This window comes from Scardinius erythrophthalmus (assembly GCF_964197995.2).
Source record: "Scardinius erythrophthalmus genome assembly, chromosome: 19".
Taxonomy (NCBI): domain Eukaryota; kingdom Metazoa; phylum Chordata; class Actinopteri; order Cypriniformes; family Leuciscidae; genus Scardinius; species Scardinius erythrophthalmus.
The window spans coordinates 38,080,445-38,100,904 of record NC_138239.1 but is presented as its reverse complement, the minus strand read 5'-3'; the positions used below and the strand labels follow the sequence as shown (position 1 = coordinate 38,100,904).

The 20,460-nt window shown below is 33.7% G+C and overlaps 1 protein-coding gene across 2 annotated transcripts in view; it reads left to right on the top strand.

Moving 5' to 3' along the window:
- Window positions 1–15,814: 15,814 nt before the first annotated feature.
- Window positions 15,815–20,460, top strand: part of nek9 (NIMA related kinase 9) — a 36,486-nt gene continuing 31,840 nt past the window's right edge. The window contains exons 1-4 of one of the 2 annotated variants that reach the window (XM_081347486.1): window positions 15,815–16,266; window positions 18,770–18,947; window positions 20,180–20,235; window positions 20,380–20,450. In XM_081347486.1, coding sequence (XP_081203612.1) covers window positions 16,081–16,266; window positions 18,770–18,947; window positions 20,180–20,235; window positions 20,380–20,450 — 491 coding nt within the window. In that variant the 5' untranslated portion in view covers window positions 15,815–16,080. The remainder of the gene's footprint in view (window positions 16,267–18,769; window positions 18,948–20,179; window positions 20,236–20,379; window positions 20,451–20,460) is intronic. The other variant, XM_081347487.1, reaches the window with a different exon arrangement.

Below are 20,460 nucleotides of genomic sequence, written 5' to 3'. Positions count from 1 at the left end.
ACGCCTGTGATTGATCTTCCTGTATTGTTTTTATTCTGTTGTAGTTAGTCTCCCATCTTCTGTTTTTGTTTGTAATTTACTCATTTGTTCAATAAACCCCCTAGACCAACGAGTTCAACTGACTTTGCGGTAATTGTATGTTGTGGTCAGTGTGGCTGATCGTAACAACATCATAAAAGTGCATCTATCCATGATAAAAGTGCATCTATCCATGATAAAAGTGCATCTATCCATGATAAAAGTGCATCTATCCATCATAAAAGTGCATTTATCTATGATAAAAGTGCATATATCATCATAAAAGTGCATCTGTCCATCATAAAAGTGCATCTATCCATCATAAAAGTGCATCTGTCCATTATAAAAGTGCATCTGTCCATCATAAAAGTGCATCTATCCATCATAAAAGTGCATCTGTCCATCATAAAAGTGCATCTGTCCATGATAAAAGTGCATCTATCCATCATAAAAGTGCATCTATCCATCATAAAAGTGCATCTGTCCATCATAAAAGTGCATCTATCCATGATAAAAGTGCATCTATCCTTCATAAAAGTGCATCTATCCATGATAAAAGTGCATCTATACATCATAAAAGTGCATCTATCCATGATAAAAGTGCATCTATACATCATAAAAGTGCATCTATCCATAATAAAAGTGCTTCTATACATCATAAAAGTGCATCTATCCATGATAAAAGTGCATCTATACATCATAAAAGTGCATCTATCCATAATAAGAGTGCTTCTATACATCATAAAAGTGCATCTATCCATGATAAAAGTGCATCTATCCTTCATAAAAGTGCATCTATCCATGATTAAAGTGCATCTATACATCATGAAAGTGCATCTATCCATGATAAAAGTGCATCTATCCATGATAAAAGTGTATCTGTCCATCATAAAAGTGCACCTATCCATCATTAAAGTGCATCTATCCATCATAAAAGTGCATCTGTCCATCGTAAAAGTGCATCTGTCCATCATAAAAGTGCATCTATCATCATAAAAGTGCATCTATACATCATAAAAGTGCATCTATCCATGATAAAAGTGCATCTATCATCATAAAAGTACATCTATCCATGATAAAAGTGCATCTATACATCATAAAAGTGCATCTATCCATCATAAAAGTGCATCTATCCATGATAAAAGTTCATCTATCATCATAAAAGTGCATCTATACATCATAAAAGTGCATCTATCCATGATAAAAGTGCATCTATCATCATAAAAGTACATCTATCCATGATAAAAGTGCATCTATACATGAGAAAAGTGCATCTATCCATCATAAAAGTGCATTTATCCATGATAAAAGTGCATATATCATCATAAAAGTGCATCTATCCATGAGAAAAGTGCATCTATCATCATAAAAGTGCATCTATCCATCATAAAAGTGCATGTATCCATGATAAAAGTGCATCTGTCCATCATAAAAGTGCATCTATCAGTGATAAAAGTGCATCTATCCATCATAAAAGTGCATCTATCCATGATAAAAGTGCATCTATCATCATAAAAGTGCATCTGTCCATCATAAAAGTGCATCTATCCATCATAAAAGTGCATCTATTCATGATAAAAGTGCATCTGTCCATCATAAAAGTGCATCTATCCATCATAAAAGTGCATCTGTCCATCATAAAAGTGCATCTATCCATGATAAAAGTTCATCTATACATCATAAAAGTGCATCTATCCATGATAAAAGTGCATCTATACTGTACATCATAAAAGTGCATCTATCCATGATAAAAGTGCATCTATCCATGATAAAAGTGCATCTATACATCATAAAAGTGCATCTATCCATGATAAAAGTGCATCTATCCATCATAAAAGTGCATTTATCCATGATAAAAGTGCATATATCATCATAAAAGTGCATCTGTCCATCATAAAAGTGCATCTATCCATCATAAAAGTGCATCTGTCCATCATAAAAGTGCATCTATCCATCATAAAAGTGCATGTGTCCATCATAAAAGTGCATCTATCCATGATAAAAGTTCATCTATACATCATAAAAGTGCATCTATCCATGATAAAAGTGCATCTATACTGTACATCATAAAAGTGCATCTATCCATGATAAAAGTGCATCTATACTGTACATCATAAAAGTGCATCTATCCATGATAAAAGTGCATCTATCCATGATAAAAGTGCATCTATCCATCATAAAAGTGCATTTATCTATGATAAAAGTGCATATATCATCATAAAAGTGCATCTGTCCATCATAAAAGTGCATCTATCATCATAAAAGTGCATCTGTCCATCATAAAAGTGCATCTATCCATCATAAAAGTGCATCTGTCCATCATAAAAGTGCATCTATCCATGATAAAAGTGCATCAATCCATCATAAAAGTGCATCTGTCCATCATAAAAGTGCATCTATCCATGATAAAAGTGCATCTATCCTTCATAAAAGTGCATCTATCCATGATAAAAGTGCATCTATACATCATAAAAGTGCATCTATCCATAATAAAAGTGCTTCTATACATCATAAAAGTGCATCTATCCATGATAAAAGTGCATCTATACATCATAAAAGTGCATCTATCCATAATAAAAGTGCTTCTATACATCATAAAAGTGCATCTATCCATGATAAAAGTGCATCTATTCTTCATAAAAGTGCATCTATCCATGATTAAAGTGCATCTATACATCATGAAAGTGCATCTATCCATGATAAAAGTGCATCTATACATGATAAAAGTGCATCTATCCATGATAAAAGTGCATCTGTCCATCATAAAAGTGCATCTATCCATGATAAAAGTGCATCTATCGATGATAAAAGTGCATCTGTCCATCATAAAAGTGCATCTATCCATCATTAAAGTGCATCTATCCATCATAAAAGTGCATCTGTCCATCGTAAAAGTGCATCTGTCCATCGTAAAAGTGCATCTGTCATCATAAAAGTGCATCTGTCCATCATAAACGTGCATCTATCCATGATAAAAGTGCATCTATCATCATAAAAGTACATCTATCCATGATAAAAGTGCATCTACATCATAAAAGTGCATCTATCCATCATAAAAGTGCATCTATCCATGATAAAAGTGTATCTATCATCATAAAAGTGCATCTATACATCATAAAAGTGCATCTATCCATGATAAAAGTGCATCTATCATCATAAAAGTACATCTATCCATGATAAAAGTGCATCTATACATCATAAAAGTGCATCTATCCATCATAAAAGTGCATCTATCCATGATAAAAGTGTATCTATCATCATAAAAGTGCATCTATCCATCATAAAAATGCATCTATCCATGATAAAAGTGCATCTGTCCATCATAAAAGTGCATCTATCAGTGATAAAAGTGCATCTATCCATCATAAAAGTGCATCTATCCATGATAAAAGTGCATCTATCATCATAAAAGTGCATCTGTCCATCATAAAAGTGCATCTATCCATCAAAAAAGTGCATTTATCCATGATAAAAGTGCATCTGTCCATCATAAAAGTGCATCTATCCATCATAAAAGTGCATCTGTCCATCATAAAAGTGCATCTATCCATGATAAAAGTTCATCTATACATCATAAAAGTGCATCTATCCATGATAAAAGTGCATCTATACTGTACATCATAAAAGTGTATCTATCCATGATAAAAGTGCATCTATCCATGATAAAAGTGCATCTATACATCATTAAAGTGCATCTGTCCATGATAAAAGTGCACCTATCCATCATAAAAGTGCATTTATCCATGATAAAAGTGCATATATCATCATAAAAGTGCATCTATCCATGAGAAAAGTGCATCTATCATCATAAAAGTGCATCTATCCATCATAAAAGTGCATCTATCCATGATAAAAGTGCATCTGTCCATCATAAAAGTGCATCTATCAGTGATAAAAGTGCATCTATCCATCATAAAAGTGCATCTATCCATGATAAATGTGCATCTATCATCATAAAAGTGCATCTGTCCATCATAAAAGTGCATCTATCCATCATAAAAGTGCATTCATCCATGATAAAAGTGCATCTGTCCATCATAAAAGTGCATCTATCCATGATAAAAGTGCATCTGTCCATCATAAAAGTGCATCTATCCATGATAAAAGTTCATCTATTCATCATAAAAGTGCATCTATCCATGATAAAAGTGCATCTATACTGTACATCATAAAAGTGCATCTATCCATGATAAAAGTGCATCTATCCATGATAAAAGTGCATCTATACATCATAAAAGTGCATCTATCCATGATAAAAGTGCATCTATCCATCATAAAAGTGCATTTATCCATGATAAAAGTGCATATATCATCATAAAAGTGCATCTGTCCATCATAAAAGTGCATCTATCCATCATAAAAGTGCATCTGTCCATCATAAAAGTGCATCTATCCATCATAAAAGTGCATGTGTCCATCATAAAAGTGCATCTATCCATGATAAAAGCTCATCTATACATCATAAAAGTGCATCTATCCATGATAAAAGTGCATCTATACTGTACATCATAAAAGTGCATCTATCCATGTTAAAAGTGCATCTATCCATGATAAAAGTGCATCTATACATCATAAAAGTGCATCTATCCATGAGAAAAGTGCATCTATCCATCATAAAAGTGCATTTATCCATGATAAAAGTGCATATATCATCATAAAAGTGCATCTGTCCATCATAAAAGTGCATCTATCCATCATAAAAGTGCATCTGTCCATCATAAAAGTGCATCTATCCATGATAAAAGTGCATCTATCCATGATAAAAGTGCATCTATCCTTCATAAAAGTGCATCTATCCATGATAAAAGTGCATCTATCCTTCATAAAAGTGCATCTATCCATGATAAAAGTGCATCTATACATCATAAAAGTGCATCTATCCATGATAAAAGTGCATCTATACATCATAAAAGTGCATCTATCCATAATAAAAGTGCTTCTATACATCATAAAAGTGCATCTATACATCATAAAAGTGCATCTATCCTTCATAAAAGTGCATCTATCCATGATTAAAGTGCATCTATCCATGATAAAAGTGCATCTATACATCATAAAAGTGCATCTTTCTATGATAAAAGTGCATCTATCCTTCATAAAAGTGCATCTATCCATGATAAAAGTGCATCTATACATCATAAAAGTGCATCTATCCATGATAAAAGTGCATCTATACATCATAAAAGTGCATCTATCCATGATTAAAGTGCATCTATACATCATGAAAGTGCATCTATCCATGATAAAAGTGCATCTATACATGATAAAAGTGCATCTATCCATGATAAAAGTGCATCTGTCCATCATAAAAGTGCATCTGTCCATCATAAAAGTGCATCTATCCATGATAAAAGTGCATCTATACATCATAAAAGTGCATCTATCCATAATAAAAATGCTTCTATACATCATAAAAGTGCATCTATACATCATAAAAGTGCATCTATCCTTCATAAAAGTGCATCTATCCATGATTAAAGTGCATCTGTCCATCATAAAAGTGCATCTATCCATGATAAAAGTGCATCTATCCATGATAAAAGTGCATCTATACATCATAAAAGTGCATCTTTCCATGATAAAAGTGCATCTATCCTTCATAAAAGTGCATCTATCCATGATAAAAGTGCATCTATACATCATAAAAGTGCATCTATCCATGATAAAAGTGCATCTATACATCATAAAAGTGCATCTATCCATGATTAAAGGGCATCTATACATCATGAAAGTGCATCTATCCATGATAAAAGTGCATCTATACATGATAAAAGTGCATCTATCCATGATAAAAGTGCATCTGTCCATCATAAAAGTGCATCTATCCATGATAAAAGTGCATCTATCCATGATAAAAGTGCATCTGTCCATCATAAAAGTGCATCTATCCATCATTAAAGTGCATCTATCCATCATAAAAGTTCATCTGTCCATCGTAAAAGTGCATCTGTCCATCATAAAAGTGCATCTATCATCATAAAAGTGCATCTGTCCATTATAAACGTGCATCTATCCATGATAAAAGTGCATCTATCATCATAAAAGTACATCTATCCATGATAAAAGTGCATCTATACATCATAAAAGTGCATCTATCCATGATAAAAGTGTATCTATCATCATAAAAGTGTATCTATCATCATAAAAGTGCATCTATACATCATAAAAGTGCATCTATCCATGATAAAAGTGCATCTATCATCATAAAAGTACATCTATCCATGATAAAAGTGCATCTATACATCATAAAAGTGCATCTATCCATCATAAAAGTGCATCTATCCATGATAAAAGTGTATCTATCATCATAAAAGTGCATCTATCCATCATAAAAGTGCATCTATCCATGATAAAAGTGCATCTGTCCATCATAAAAGTGCATCTATCAGTGATAAAAGTGCATCTATCATCATAAAAGTGCATCTATCCATGATAAAAGTGCATCTATCATCATAAAAGTGCATCTGTCCATCATAAAAGTGCATCTATCCATCATAAAAGTGAATCTGTCCATCATAAAAGTGCATCTATCCATCATAAAAGTGCATCTGTCCATCATAAAAGTGCATCTGTCCATCATAAAAGTGCATCTATCCATGATAAAAGTTCATCTATACATCATAAAAGTGCATCTATCCATGATAAAAGTGCATCTATACTGTACATCATAAAAGTGCATCTATCCATGATAAAAGTGCATCTATCCATGATAAAAGTGCATCTATACATCATAAAAGTGCATCTATCCATGATAAAAGTGCATATATCATCATAAAAGTGCATCTGTCCATCATAAAAGTGCATCTATCCATCATAAAAGTGCATCTGTCCATCATAAAAGTGCATCTATCCATCATAAAAGTGCATGTGTCCATCATAAAAGTGCATCTATCCATGATAAAAGTGCATCTATCCATGATAAAAGTGCATCTATACTGTACATCATAAAAGTGCATCTATCCATGATAAAAGTGCATCTATCCATGATAAAAGTGCATCTATACATCATAAAAGTGCATCTATCCATGATAAAAGTGCATCTATCCATCATAAAAGTGCATTTATCCATGATAAAAGTGCATATATCATCATAAAAGTGCATCTATCCATCATAAAAGTGCATCTATCCATCATAAAAGTGCATCTATACATCATAAAAGTGCATCTATCCATGATAAAAGTGCATCTATACTGTACATCATAAAAGTGCATATATCATCATAAAAGTGCATCTGTCCATCATAAAAGTGCATCTATCCATGATAAAAGTGCATCTATACTGTACATCATAAAAGTGCATCTATCCATGATAAAAGTGCATCTATCCATGATAAAAGTGCATCTATACATCATAAAAGTGCATCTATACATCATAAAAGTGCATCTATCCATGATAAAAGTGCATCTATCCATCATAAAAGTGCATCTATCCATCATAAAAGTGCATCTATCCATGATAAAAGTGAATATGTCCATCATAAAAGTGCATCTATCCATGATAAAAGTGCATCTATCCATGATAAAAGTGCATCTATCCATGATAAAAGTGCATCTATCCATCATAAAAGTGCATCTATACATCATAAAAGTGCATCTATCCATGATAAAAGTGCATCTATCCGTCATAAAAGTGCATCTATCCATCATAAAAGTGCATCTATCCATGATAAAAGTGAATATTTCCATCATAAAAGTGCATCTATCATGATAAAAGTGCATCTATCATCATAAAAGTGCATCTATCCATGATAAAAGTGCATCTATACATCATAAAAGTGCATGTGTCCATCATAAAAGTGCATCTATCCATGATAAAAGCTCATCTATACATCATAAAAGTGCATCTATCCATGATAAAAGTGCATCTATACTGTACATCATAAAAGTGCATCTATCCATGTTAAAAGTGCATCTATCCATGATAAAAGTGCATCTATACATCATAAAAGTGCATCTATCCATGAGAAAAGTGCATCTATCCATCATAAAAGTGCATTTATCCATGATAAAAGTGCATATATCATCATAAAAGTGCATCTGTCCATCATAAAAGTGCATCTATCCATCATAAAAGTGCATCTGTCCATCATAAAAGTGCATCTATCCATGATAAAAGTGCATCTATCCATGATAAAAGTGCATCTATCCTTCATAAAAGTGCATCTATCCATGATAAAAGTGCATCTATACATCATAAAAGTGCATCTATCCATGATAAAAGTGCATCTATACATCATAAAAGTGCATCTATTCATAATAAAAGTGCTTCTATACATCATAAAAGTGCATCTATACATCATAAAAGTGCATCTATCCTTCATAAAAGTGCATCTATCCATGATTAAAGTGCATCTGTCCATCATAAAAGTGCATCTATCCATGATAAAAGTGCATCTATCCATGATAAAAGTGCATCTATACATCATAAAAGTGCATCTTTCTATGATAAAAGTGCATCTATCCTTCATAAAAGTGCATCTATCCATGATAAAAGTGCATCTATACATCATAAAAGTGCATCTATCCATGATAAAAGTGCATCTATACATCATAAAAGTGCATCTATCCATGATTAAAGTGCATCTATACATCATGAAAGTGCATCTATCCATGATAAAAGTGCATCTATACATGATAAAAGTGCATCTATCCATGATAAAAGTGCATCTGTCCATCATAAAAGTGCATCTGTCCATCATAAAAGTGCATCTATCCATGATAAAAGTGCATCTATACATCATAAAAGTGCATCTATCCATAATAAAAGTGCTTCTATACATCATAAAAGTGCATCTATACATCATAAAAGTGCATCTATCCTTCATAAAAGTGCATCTATCCATGATTAAAGTGCATCTGTCCATCATAAAAGTGCATCTATCCATGATAAAAGTGCATCTATCCATGATAAAAGTGCATCTATACATCATAAAAGTGCATCTTTCCATGATAAAAGTGCATCTATCCTTCATAAAAGTGCATCTATCCATGATAAAAGTGCATCTATACATCATAAAAGTGCATCTATCCATGATAAAAGTGCATCTATACATCATAAAAGTGCATCTATCCATGATTAAAGGGCATCTATACATCATGAAAGTGCATCTATCCATGATAAAAGTGCATCTATACATGATAAAAGTGCATCTATCCATGATAAAAGTGCATCTGTCCATCATAAAAGTGCATCTATCCATGATAAAAGTGCATCTATCCATGATAAAAGTGCATCTGTCCATCATAAAAGTGCATCTATCCATCATTAAAGTGCATCTATCCATCATAAAAGTTCATCTGTCCATCGTAAAAGTGCATCTGTCCATCATAAAAGTGCATCTATCATCATAAAAGTGCATCTGTCCATTATAAACGTGCATCTATCCATGATAAAAGTGCATCTATCATCATAAAAGTACATCTATCCATGATAAAAGTGCATCTATACATCATAAAAGTGCATCTATCCATGATAAAAGTGTATCTATCATCATAAAAGTGTATCTATCATCATAAAAGTGCATCTATACATCATAAAAGTGCATCTATCCATGATAAAAGTGCATCTATCATCATAAAAGTACATCTATCCATGATAAAAGTGCATCTATACATCATAAAAGTGCATCTATCCATCATAAAAGTGCATCTATCCATGATAAAAGTGTATCTATCATCATAAAAGTGCATCTATCCATCATAAAAGTGCATCTATCCATGATAAAAGTGCATCTGTCCATCATAAAAGTGCATCTATCAGTGATAAAAGTGCATCTATCATCATAAAAGTGCATCTATCCATGATAAAAGTGCATCTATCATCATAAAAGTGCATCTGTCCATCATAAAAGTGCATCTATCCATCATAAAAGTGAATCTGTCCATCATAAAAGTGCATCTATCCATCATAAAAGTGCATCTGTCCATCATAAAAGTGCATCTGTCCATCATAAAAGTGCATCTATCCATGATAAAAGTTCATCTATACATCATAAAAGTGCATCTATCCATGATAAAAGTGCATCTATACTGTACATCATAAAAGTGCATCTATCCATGATAAAAGTGCATCTATCCATGATAAAAGTGCATCTATACATCATAAAAGTGCATCTATCCATGATAAAAGTGCATATATCATCATAAAAGTGCATCTGTCCATCATAAAAGTGCATCTATCCATCATAAAAGTGCATCTGTCCATCATAAAAGTGCATCTATCCATCATAAAAGTGCATGTGTCCATCATAAAAGTGCATCTATCCATGATAAAAGTGCATCTATCCATGATAAAAGTGCATCTATACTGTACATCATAAAAGTGCATCTATCCATGATAAAAGTGCATCTATCCATGATAAAAGTGCATCTATACATCATAAAAGTGCATCTATCCATGATAAAAGTGCATCTATCCATCATAAAAGTGCATTTATCCATGATAAAAGTGCATATATCATCATAAAAGTGCATCTATCCATCATAAAAGTGCATCTATCCATCATAAAAGTGCATCTATACATCATAAAAGTGCATCTATCCATGATAAAAGTGCATCTATACTGTACATCATAAAAGTGCATATATCATCATAAAAGTGCATCTGTCCATCATAAAAGTGCATCTATCCATGATAAAAGTGCATCTATACTGTACATCATAAAAGTGCATCTATCCATGATAAAAGTGCATCTATCCATGATAAAAGTGCATCTATACATCATAAAAGTGCATCTATACATCATAAAAGTGCATCTATCCATGATAAAAGTGCATCTATCCATCATAAAAGTGCATCTATCCATCATAAAAGTGCATCTATCCATGATAAAAGTGAATATGTCCATCATAAAAGTGCATCTATCCATGATAAAAGTGCATCTATCCATGATAAAAGTGCATCTATCCATGATAAAAGTGCATCTATCCATCATAAAAGTGCATCTATACATCATAAAAGTGCATCTATCCATGATAAAAGTGCATCTATCCGTCATAAAAGTGCATCTATCCATCATAAAAGTGCATCTATCCATGATAAAAGTGAATATTTCCATCATAAAAGTGCATCTATCATGATAAAAGTGCATCTATCATCATAAAAGTGCATCTATCCATGATAAAAGTGCATCTATACATCATAAAAGTGCATTTATCATCATAAAAGTGCATCTATCATCATAAAAGTGTATTTATCAATGATAAAAGTGCATCTATCCATCATAAAAGTGCATTTATCCATGATAAAAGTGCATCTATCATCATAAAAGTGCATCTATCCATGATAAAAGTGCATCTATACTGTACATCATAAAAGAGCATATATCATCATAAAAGTGCATCTGTCCATCATAAAAGTGCATCTATCCATCATAAAAGTGCATCTCTCCATCATAAAAGTGCATCTATCATCATAAAAGTGCATCTGTCCATCATAAAAGTGCATCTATCATCATAAAAGTGCATCTGTCCTTCATAAAAGTGCATCTATCCATCATAAAAGTGCATCTATCCATGATAAAAGTGCATCTATCCATGATAAAAGTGCATCTATACATCATAAAAGTGCATCTGTCCTTCATAAAAGTGCATCTATCCATCATAAAAGTGCATCTATCCATGATAAAAGTACATCTATCCATCATAAAAGTGCATCTATCCATGATAAAAGTCCATCTATACATCATAAAAGTGCATCTATCCATGATAAAAGTACTTCTATCCATCATAAAAGTGCATCTATCCATGATAAAAGTGCATCTATACTGTACATCATAAAAGTGCATCTATCATCATAAAAGTGCATCTATACATCATAAAAGTGCATCTATACATCATAAAAGTGCATCTATCCATGATAAAAGTGCATCTATCCATCATAAAAGTGCATCTATCCATCATAAAAGTGCATGTGTCCATCATAAAAGTGCATCTGTCCATCATAAAAGTGCATCTATCCATGATAAAAGTGCATCTGTCCATCATAAAAGTGCATCTATCCATCATAAAAGTGCATCTGTCCATCATAAAAGTGCATGTGTCCATCATAAAAGTGCATCTATCCATCATAAAAGTGCATCTGTCCATCATAAAAGTGCATCTGTCCATCATAAAAGTGCATGTGTCCATCATAAAAGTGCATCTATCCATCATAAAAGTGCATCTATCCATCATAAAAGTGCATGTGTCCGTCATAAAAGTGCATCTGTCCATCATAAAAGTGCATCTGTCCATCATAAAAGTGCATCTATCCATCATAAAAGTGCATCTGTCCATCATAAAAGTGTTTCTTGATGCTTTCATGTAGTTTTTGCATAAGGCTGGTTAAACTACAAATATACGTGGAGGACTGAATCCATGCAGGACTTTAAATGTTCTGGAATAGCGACAGTAAGGGTTATTAATGTATGATCTCGCTTTGGTTCATAATTCAGAACGAGTTTAAAAGATATTTGGACCTGAAGACAGTTATTACATTGAAAACTTACGTAAGAAACGTTTTATTATATATATATATATATACGAGTTTTTCCAATGACACACATGAAGGCCGATCACTGGCAGTCGAGTTCATTTCAATATTTCATTTAATTTTATAAAAATGTATGCACTAATTGAGTTATGAAGGATGTTTGAGACACATGATGAGGAACAAATTACAGAAGCATTTATAATGTTGCATTTCTTTTATAACTTTCCTTTAACTTTCACCAATTTCTTCACGTGTGTGTGCGTGTGTGTGTGTTTAGAGTGCAGTCAGTAGTCAGTGGAGTGTGTGTGTGTGTGTGTGTGTGTGTACCTGTTTTTCTATCCCGGTGGGGACTTAAACCTGAATGCACACAGACTCATGGGGACTCGTGTCACAGTGGGGACCTGAATAGAGGTCATGTGTGTGTGTGTGTGTGTGTGTGTGTGTGTGTGTGTGTGTGTGTGTGTGTGTGTGTGTGTGTGTGTGTGTGTGTGTGTGATGGGTCGGTTTAGGGTAGGGTTAGTGTGTGTGTGTGTGTGTGTGTGTGTGTGTGTGTGTGTGTGTGTGTGTGTGTGTGTGTGTGTGTTTTTGTTTATATTACATTGTGGGAACCAAATGTCCCCACAAGGATAGTAAAACCTGAGATCACCTCCATTGTGGGGACCAGCCAGCGGTCCCCATGAGGGAAATGGGTTAATAAACATACTAAATTATATTTTTTTGAAAATGTAAAAATGCAGAAAGTTTTCTGTGATGGGTAGGTTTAGGGGTCGGGTTAGTGTGTGTGTGTGTGTGTGTGTGTGTGTGTGAGATGGGTAGGTTTAGGGGTAGGGTTAGTGTAAAGGGGACAGAATATACAGTTTGTACAGTATAAAAACCATTACGTCTATGGAGAGTCCCCACAAAGATATGTGCGCCTGTTTGTGTGTGTGTGTGTGTGTGTGTGTGTGTGTGTGTGTGTGTGTGTGTGTGTGTGTGTGTGTGTGTGTGTGTGTGTACCTGTTTTTCTATCCCGGTGGGGACTTAAACCTGAATGCACACAGACTCATGGGGACTCGTGTCACAGTGGGGACCTGAATAGAGGTCATGTGTGTGTGTGTGTGTGTGTGTGTGTGTGTGTGTGTGTGTGTGTGTGTGTGTGTGTGTGTGTGTGTGTGTGTGTGTGTGTGTGTGTGTGTGTGTGTGTGTGTGTGTGTGTGTGTGTGTGTGTGTGTGATGGGTCGGTTTAGGGTAGGGTTAGTGTGTGTGTGTGTGTGTGTGTGTGTGTGTGTGTGTGTGTGTGTGTGTGTGTGTGTGTGTGTGTGTGTGTGTGTGTGTGTGTGTGTGTGTGTGTGTGTGTGTGTGTGTGTGTGTGTGTGTGTGTGTGTGTGTTTAGAGGACAGTCAGTATTCAGTGGAGTGTGTCGCCCTCATGTGGAAGCTGTCAGTGTTGCTCTCTGAAAATATCACATTAAGCTGCAAGATTATTAAATATTATGAAATAATACTATATACTAGGCTATACATTGATGTAAATCAATGAGATCTTTATAACATTATAGCAGATACTTACATAAAATGCATATAAATATCAATATCTGCCAATAATGTCTTAGTATGATATTTAAATGCTTAGTTTTATGATCAAATCTCTGTAGTTTTAAATCATATGCAATACAATATAATGATGATTGAGAGATGAACAAATAAACCTTCCTCAAAAGCCTGATGATCATATTTGATACTCATGATTATGATAATAAATGTATGATAATCAAGTAAAGTGAAGCTGCTTCAGTCCAGCTGAAATATTACTAACAATATCAAAGTTATTCTTGCGTTTCCTTGATAAATCAGGGCAGATTTGACACAGAAAGACTCGTGAAGCTCGAGCTGAAGGAGGACGACTGTACAATCATGTTGATCATTAGAGGAATTATGAATGTGTGAATCAGAATATGATCCAGCAGGCTTTATAGGATTACTGATATCCTAAAGGTTATTAACTATAACACATCTATAGTTCCAGCTATATTGATCTGCATATGTTTGTCAGCTGTAATGAGTTTGTTGGTCCTGTGTGATCTTGATTGTCTCTGTCAGAAAGTGTGATGTTTGCCTCAGCTCATCAGATCATATCCTGACAGCTCATTTACTCGCTGTAATATGATTGTTTATGAGAAACTCGTCAGCGGTTATGAAGTAGGCCTACAGTAATGCATATGGACAGAGCTGATGTACAGCCGTCGACACAGATCAACACAATATACAGGACATCACGTCAAAAACACTCAAAACAAGTGTTGTTTCAAGATTTACGCATTCCGATTAATAATAAAATTACATCAAATTGAATAATCCTTGCATATTTTTCATTTTACGAATTAAGAATTTTAAATGAGTAAAAAAAAAAAACTAGAGGTTAATAAAACATTTTGTATAAATCTTATTGGAACAAGGACTATTTAGTTTATGTGATATTAGTATATAGTATATATATATGTGATGTCATATTTTTTTCTTAAAGTATAAATTTAAGTTAATATTTCATACAAAATATTTTATTAATAAATAATAAAATCAATGCAATATTGAAATAAATATGAATGTACATGCACGTAAATATTAAAATACATGATTTGAACTTCAATAACTTTTGAATGCCAGTCATCCACTAATCAGTATTGTACAATCAAACATGAGTGAGTGCGACTAGAAATCATAGCAGCTCCACGGAATAAATATATAATAAAAGTGTTCTGTAACTGAATTTAGTCATTCATGAGTTCGCATTGAATTGATCACAACCATAACATGTGATGTTGAAGAAAACTTTGAAACGTTTTTCTTGACAAGAGTTTGTGAAGCCAACATTCTGACGAATTTTATTTTATTATTTTTTCAAGTCAAGTCAAGTCAAGTCAACTTTATTTATATAGCGCTTTTCACAATACAGATTGTATCAAAGCAGCTTCACAGTATTAAATAAAATAGTACATCAGTGTTTGTTTCTGGTGTAAAACATCCACGTTTGGTAATGCTGATCAATAGCACTGTTGCATTTATAATACTGTTGCATTAATAATTCATAATACTGTATAATACTGTAGCATTTTTTAACATAATTAAATTATTTTATTATTATTTATCGAAATATTTAAATTATTTTTTATTACATTTGTTATAATAATAAAATATATATACAGATTTTATGCTGGCGCTCTATTTTGAAATAAAAGTCCGTCGTGAGTAGCGTGAATTCTGGTCACTTCCGGTTCCTGCATCGCTTGTTGTTTGTCTCCTGTGTCGACTCTCAAAGATTCATTTGATTCGCTTTATAAATATATGTGATTGTTCAAAACAAACAAATGAATCGATTCCCTGTCGGAAATGACTCCCAACAGCAACTTTGTCTTGTGTAGTTCAGTTAGGGAAAGAAGAAACGGGGAACGAGGAAAGTAGTTTAATCTAATGCAACTTAAAGACGAAGAGTGTGTGTGTTTACGCGCGAGTTTAGTAGTGCAGATGTGTGTGATTTGAGTGGATCTGTGAGGTGAACTGAAGCAGGCCCAGATTAAACACGCGTTACTGTGAGTGTGTGTGTATGTGTGTAAGATGTCTCTGGAGGACTATGAGAGGCATTACGCCTCTTTAAACTCAGAGACTGGATGTGAATCAGTCAGTGGAAAATCGACAACATCTGGAACTTTCGCTGGAGAAGAGGAGAAACTGCATTACATCCCCATTCGAGTGCTGGGAAAGGGCGCCTTTGGGGAAGCGACTCTCTACAGGCGCACTGAGGTCAGCAGCTCTCAATATGAGTTATCTTTATTAATATCTATCATCTGCTCCGATTCCGCTGCAATCAAGAGCACACGTCACTCAATTCTGCTCCGATTTGGGAATTCCAGCCACGCCCACTCTGCAGCTGAGGGAGGGGCGATAACACACTTTAAATATGACACAATACTGATACTTACATTTTAATGATACTGATACTTTTGTTGCATTTTACCGATATCTATATTTTTGTTGAATTTTAACAATACAGATACGTTTGTTGCATTTTAACGATATCAAAATGTTTGTTGCATTTTAACGATAGCTATACTTTTGTTGCATTTTAACGATATCAAAACTTTTGTTGCATTTTAACGATGTCAAAACTTTTGTTGCATTTTAACAATATCAATACTTTTTTGCATTTTAACAATATCTAGACTTTTTTGCATTTTAACGATACCGATACTTTTGTTGCATTTTAACGATATCAAAATGTTTTTTGCATTTTAACGATATCAAAATGTTTGTTGCATTTTAACGATATCAAAATGTTTGTTGCATTTTAACGATATCTATACTTTTGTTGCATTTTAACGATATCAAAACTTTTGTTGCATTTTAACGATATCAAAACTTTTGTTGCATTTTAACAATATACTTTGTTGCATTTTAACAATATACTTTTTTGCATTTTAACAATATCTAGACTTTTTTGCATTTTAACGATACCGATACTTTTGTTGCATTTTTTAACGATATCTATACTTTTGTTGCATTTTAACGATATCTATACTTTTGTTGCATTTTAACGATATCAAAACTTTTGTTGCATTTTAACGATATCAAAACTTTTTTGCATTTTAACGATATCTATACTTTTGTTGCGTTTTTTAATGATATCTAAACTTTTGTTGCATTTTAACAATACTGATACTTCTGTTGCATTTTAATGATGCCGATACTTTTGTTGCATTTTTACATTATACCTTTTTTTGCATTTTAACGATACTTATACTTTTGTTGCATTTTAACGATATATATACTTTTTTTGCTTTTTAACGATACTGATACTTTTGTTGCATTTTTACGATACTGATACTTTTTTTGCATTTTTACGATACCGATACTTTTGTTGCATTTTTTAACGATATCTATACTTTTGTTGCATTTTAACGATATCTATACTTTTGTTGCATTTTAACAATATCAAAACTTTTTTGCATTTTAACGATATCTATACTTTTGTTGCGTTTTTTAATGATATCTAAACTTTTGTTGCATTTTAACAATACTGATACTTCTGTTGCATTTTAATGATGCCGATACTTTTGTTGCATTTTTACATTATACCTTTTTTTGCATTTTAACGATACTTATACTTTTGTTGCATTTTACGATATATATACTTTTTTTGCATTTTTACATCTATACTTTGTTCCATTTTAACAATATCTATACTTTTTTTGCATTTTAACAATACTGATACTTGTGTTGCATTTTAACGATACCAATACTTTTGTTGCATTTTAACGATACCAATACTTTTGTTGCATTTTAACGATATCTAAACTTTTGTTGCATTTTAACGATATCTAAAATTTTGTTGCATTTTAACGATATCTAAACTTTTTTTGCATTTTAACAATATTAATTATTTTGTTGCATTTGAACGATACTGATACTTCTGTTGCATTTTAAAGATGCCGATACTTTCGTTGGATTTTAACGATACCAATACTTTTGTTGCATTTTAACGATATCTAAACTTTTGTTGCATTTTAACAATATTAATTCTTTTGTTGCATTTGAACGATACTGATACTTCTGTTGCATTTTAAAGATGCTGATACTTTCGTTGTATTTTTTACGATACTAATACTTCTGTTGCATTTTTACGATACCGATACTTTTGTTGCATTTTAAAGATACCGATACGGTACTATACGGTTATCCGGACCACACCTGACCACATGTGACCACAACCGCTCTTGGTTGGTCGTAACCCCAGTGACGGGTAGGTTTAGGGGCGGGGTTGGGGTAGGTCATCACAGTGTGGTCCGGATCACCGTATAGTACCACCGATACTTTTGTTGCATTTTTACATCTATACTTTTTGTTCCATTTTAATGATATCTATACTTTTTTTACATTTTAACGATACTGATACTTTTATTGCATTTTAATGATACCGATACTTTTGTTGCATTTTAACATCTATATTTTTTGTTGCATTTTAACGATACTGGTACTTTTGTTGCATTTTACCGATACATTTTTTTTGTATTTTAACAATACCGATACTGATTATTTCTTAAATGGGTATGTGCATTTTATTTGAAATAATGTTCATTTTTAGATAAAAATATAAGTAAACTTGATGGACTGAAATATTGTTTTCTTGTACTACTGTAGTCTTTTGTTATTTCCAACTTCTATAAAAGTGTATTTGAGGCTGACTAAGACCAGAGCAGAGCCATTCAGTCTTTGGTCACTGCCTGATGGTTTGTCTGGTTCTGTGCAGGATAACTCTCTGGTGGTGTGGAAGGAGATCGACCTGAACTGTCTCTCGGATAAGAAGCGCAGAGACGTGATGAATGAGATCAGCATCCTCTCCATCCTTCAGCACAACAACATCATCGCGTACTTCAACCACTTCTTGGACAAGAACACACTGCTGATTGAGCTGGAGTACTGCAACGGTACCACACACACACAGAGACACACACAGAGACACACACACACTCTCACTCGCACACTCACTCACTCGTACACACACTCACTCACTCATACACTCACTCACTCGCACACATTCACTCACTCACACACTCACACACACCCCGCGAGCGATCAGAGAGACTCACAGAGCTGCCAACTCTCAAGCATTCACCGTGAGACTCACGCAATTGACACTTTTCACACGCTCTCACGCCACACATCCATTTTCTCACGCACAGAAAAATCGTGAAGCAAAGAGGACACGGAGACCGACAGACTAGATAGAGTTACTTATGATATAAAACATATCTCAGCTCTCAGATTCTGTCACTTTTATTACGAAATTCAAACAATAAATACCGTTTTGGCGCTTGTAAATGTGACGTGACGGATCCCTAGCGGCAGGTGAACCGGTCATCTCTAGCTAGTAAATAAACATGAATGAACAATGTTGAAAGATACAGTAGCCTACAACTTACCGAAATGTATATTCCTCATACATAATATCGACCAATCAATCAAACAAAGGGGTCAATACAACAGCTGGAGAACAATTATGTCACATAACATTTACCTCAGGAAAGCCATTTGATGACCATAATATAGGATAGCACGTTAGTTGGCTAGAAAAAAAGGAGCTATAGAGAGTATTTTGCTAAATATGTGTACTATATTACATATTTATTATATTTTTACTTATATCAAGTTGTTATTATAATAAAAAACACATTATATTTAATTAATAATACTTATTAGTTATTTTTAACCTTAAATAATACTGCCAGCTGATAGGGCTCTCTGTGTGTTTACAGCATTGGGTGAGTTGTTTTTTTCTTGAGAAAAATGAATGCCTATCTTGTGTAGCCTACCTAATATTTATCCAAATGAGTCAATATTAAATCAAATCACAATAATTGAATTGAATTGAAATAATAAAAAAGCGTAGCTTACCAGAAACTGTACCATGTAAACATTGTATGTTGTAACGAAACCTAATAAAATTCAGTTTAGTTACTAAAATGGTTTGACAATCACAATACACTTATTGTGATGCAATAAAAAATGTTTACATCTCCCCAATACCCCCTAACCCCCCCCCCCCCCCAGGCATAAATCACACTCCAAGCAAACCTCAAAAGTTGGCAGCTATGGACTCATGTGTGACTCACACACGGTCTGAATGTGTGTGTGTGTGTGTGTGTGTGTGTGTGTGCAGGTGGAAACCTTTATGACAAGATCAACCAGCAGAAAGGAGCGCTGTTCAAAGAGGAGGTGAGTTACGGTTACACACACTCACACACTGAGCTCATGAGTTCCCGCTACACACACTCACACACTGAGCTCATGAGTTCCCGCTACACACACTCACACACTGAGTTCAGAGCTGCTTTACACCTGAGCTTCTGTTGTGCACAGGTGGTGGTGTGGTACTTATATCAGATCACTGCAGCTGTGGCGCACATTCATAAAGCCGGCGTCCTCCACAGGTAAACACAC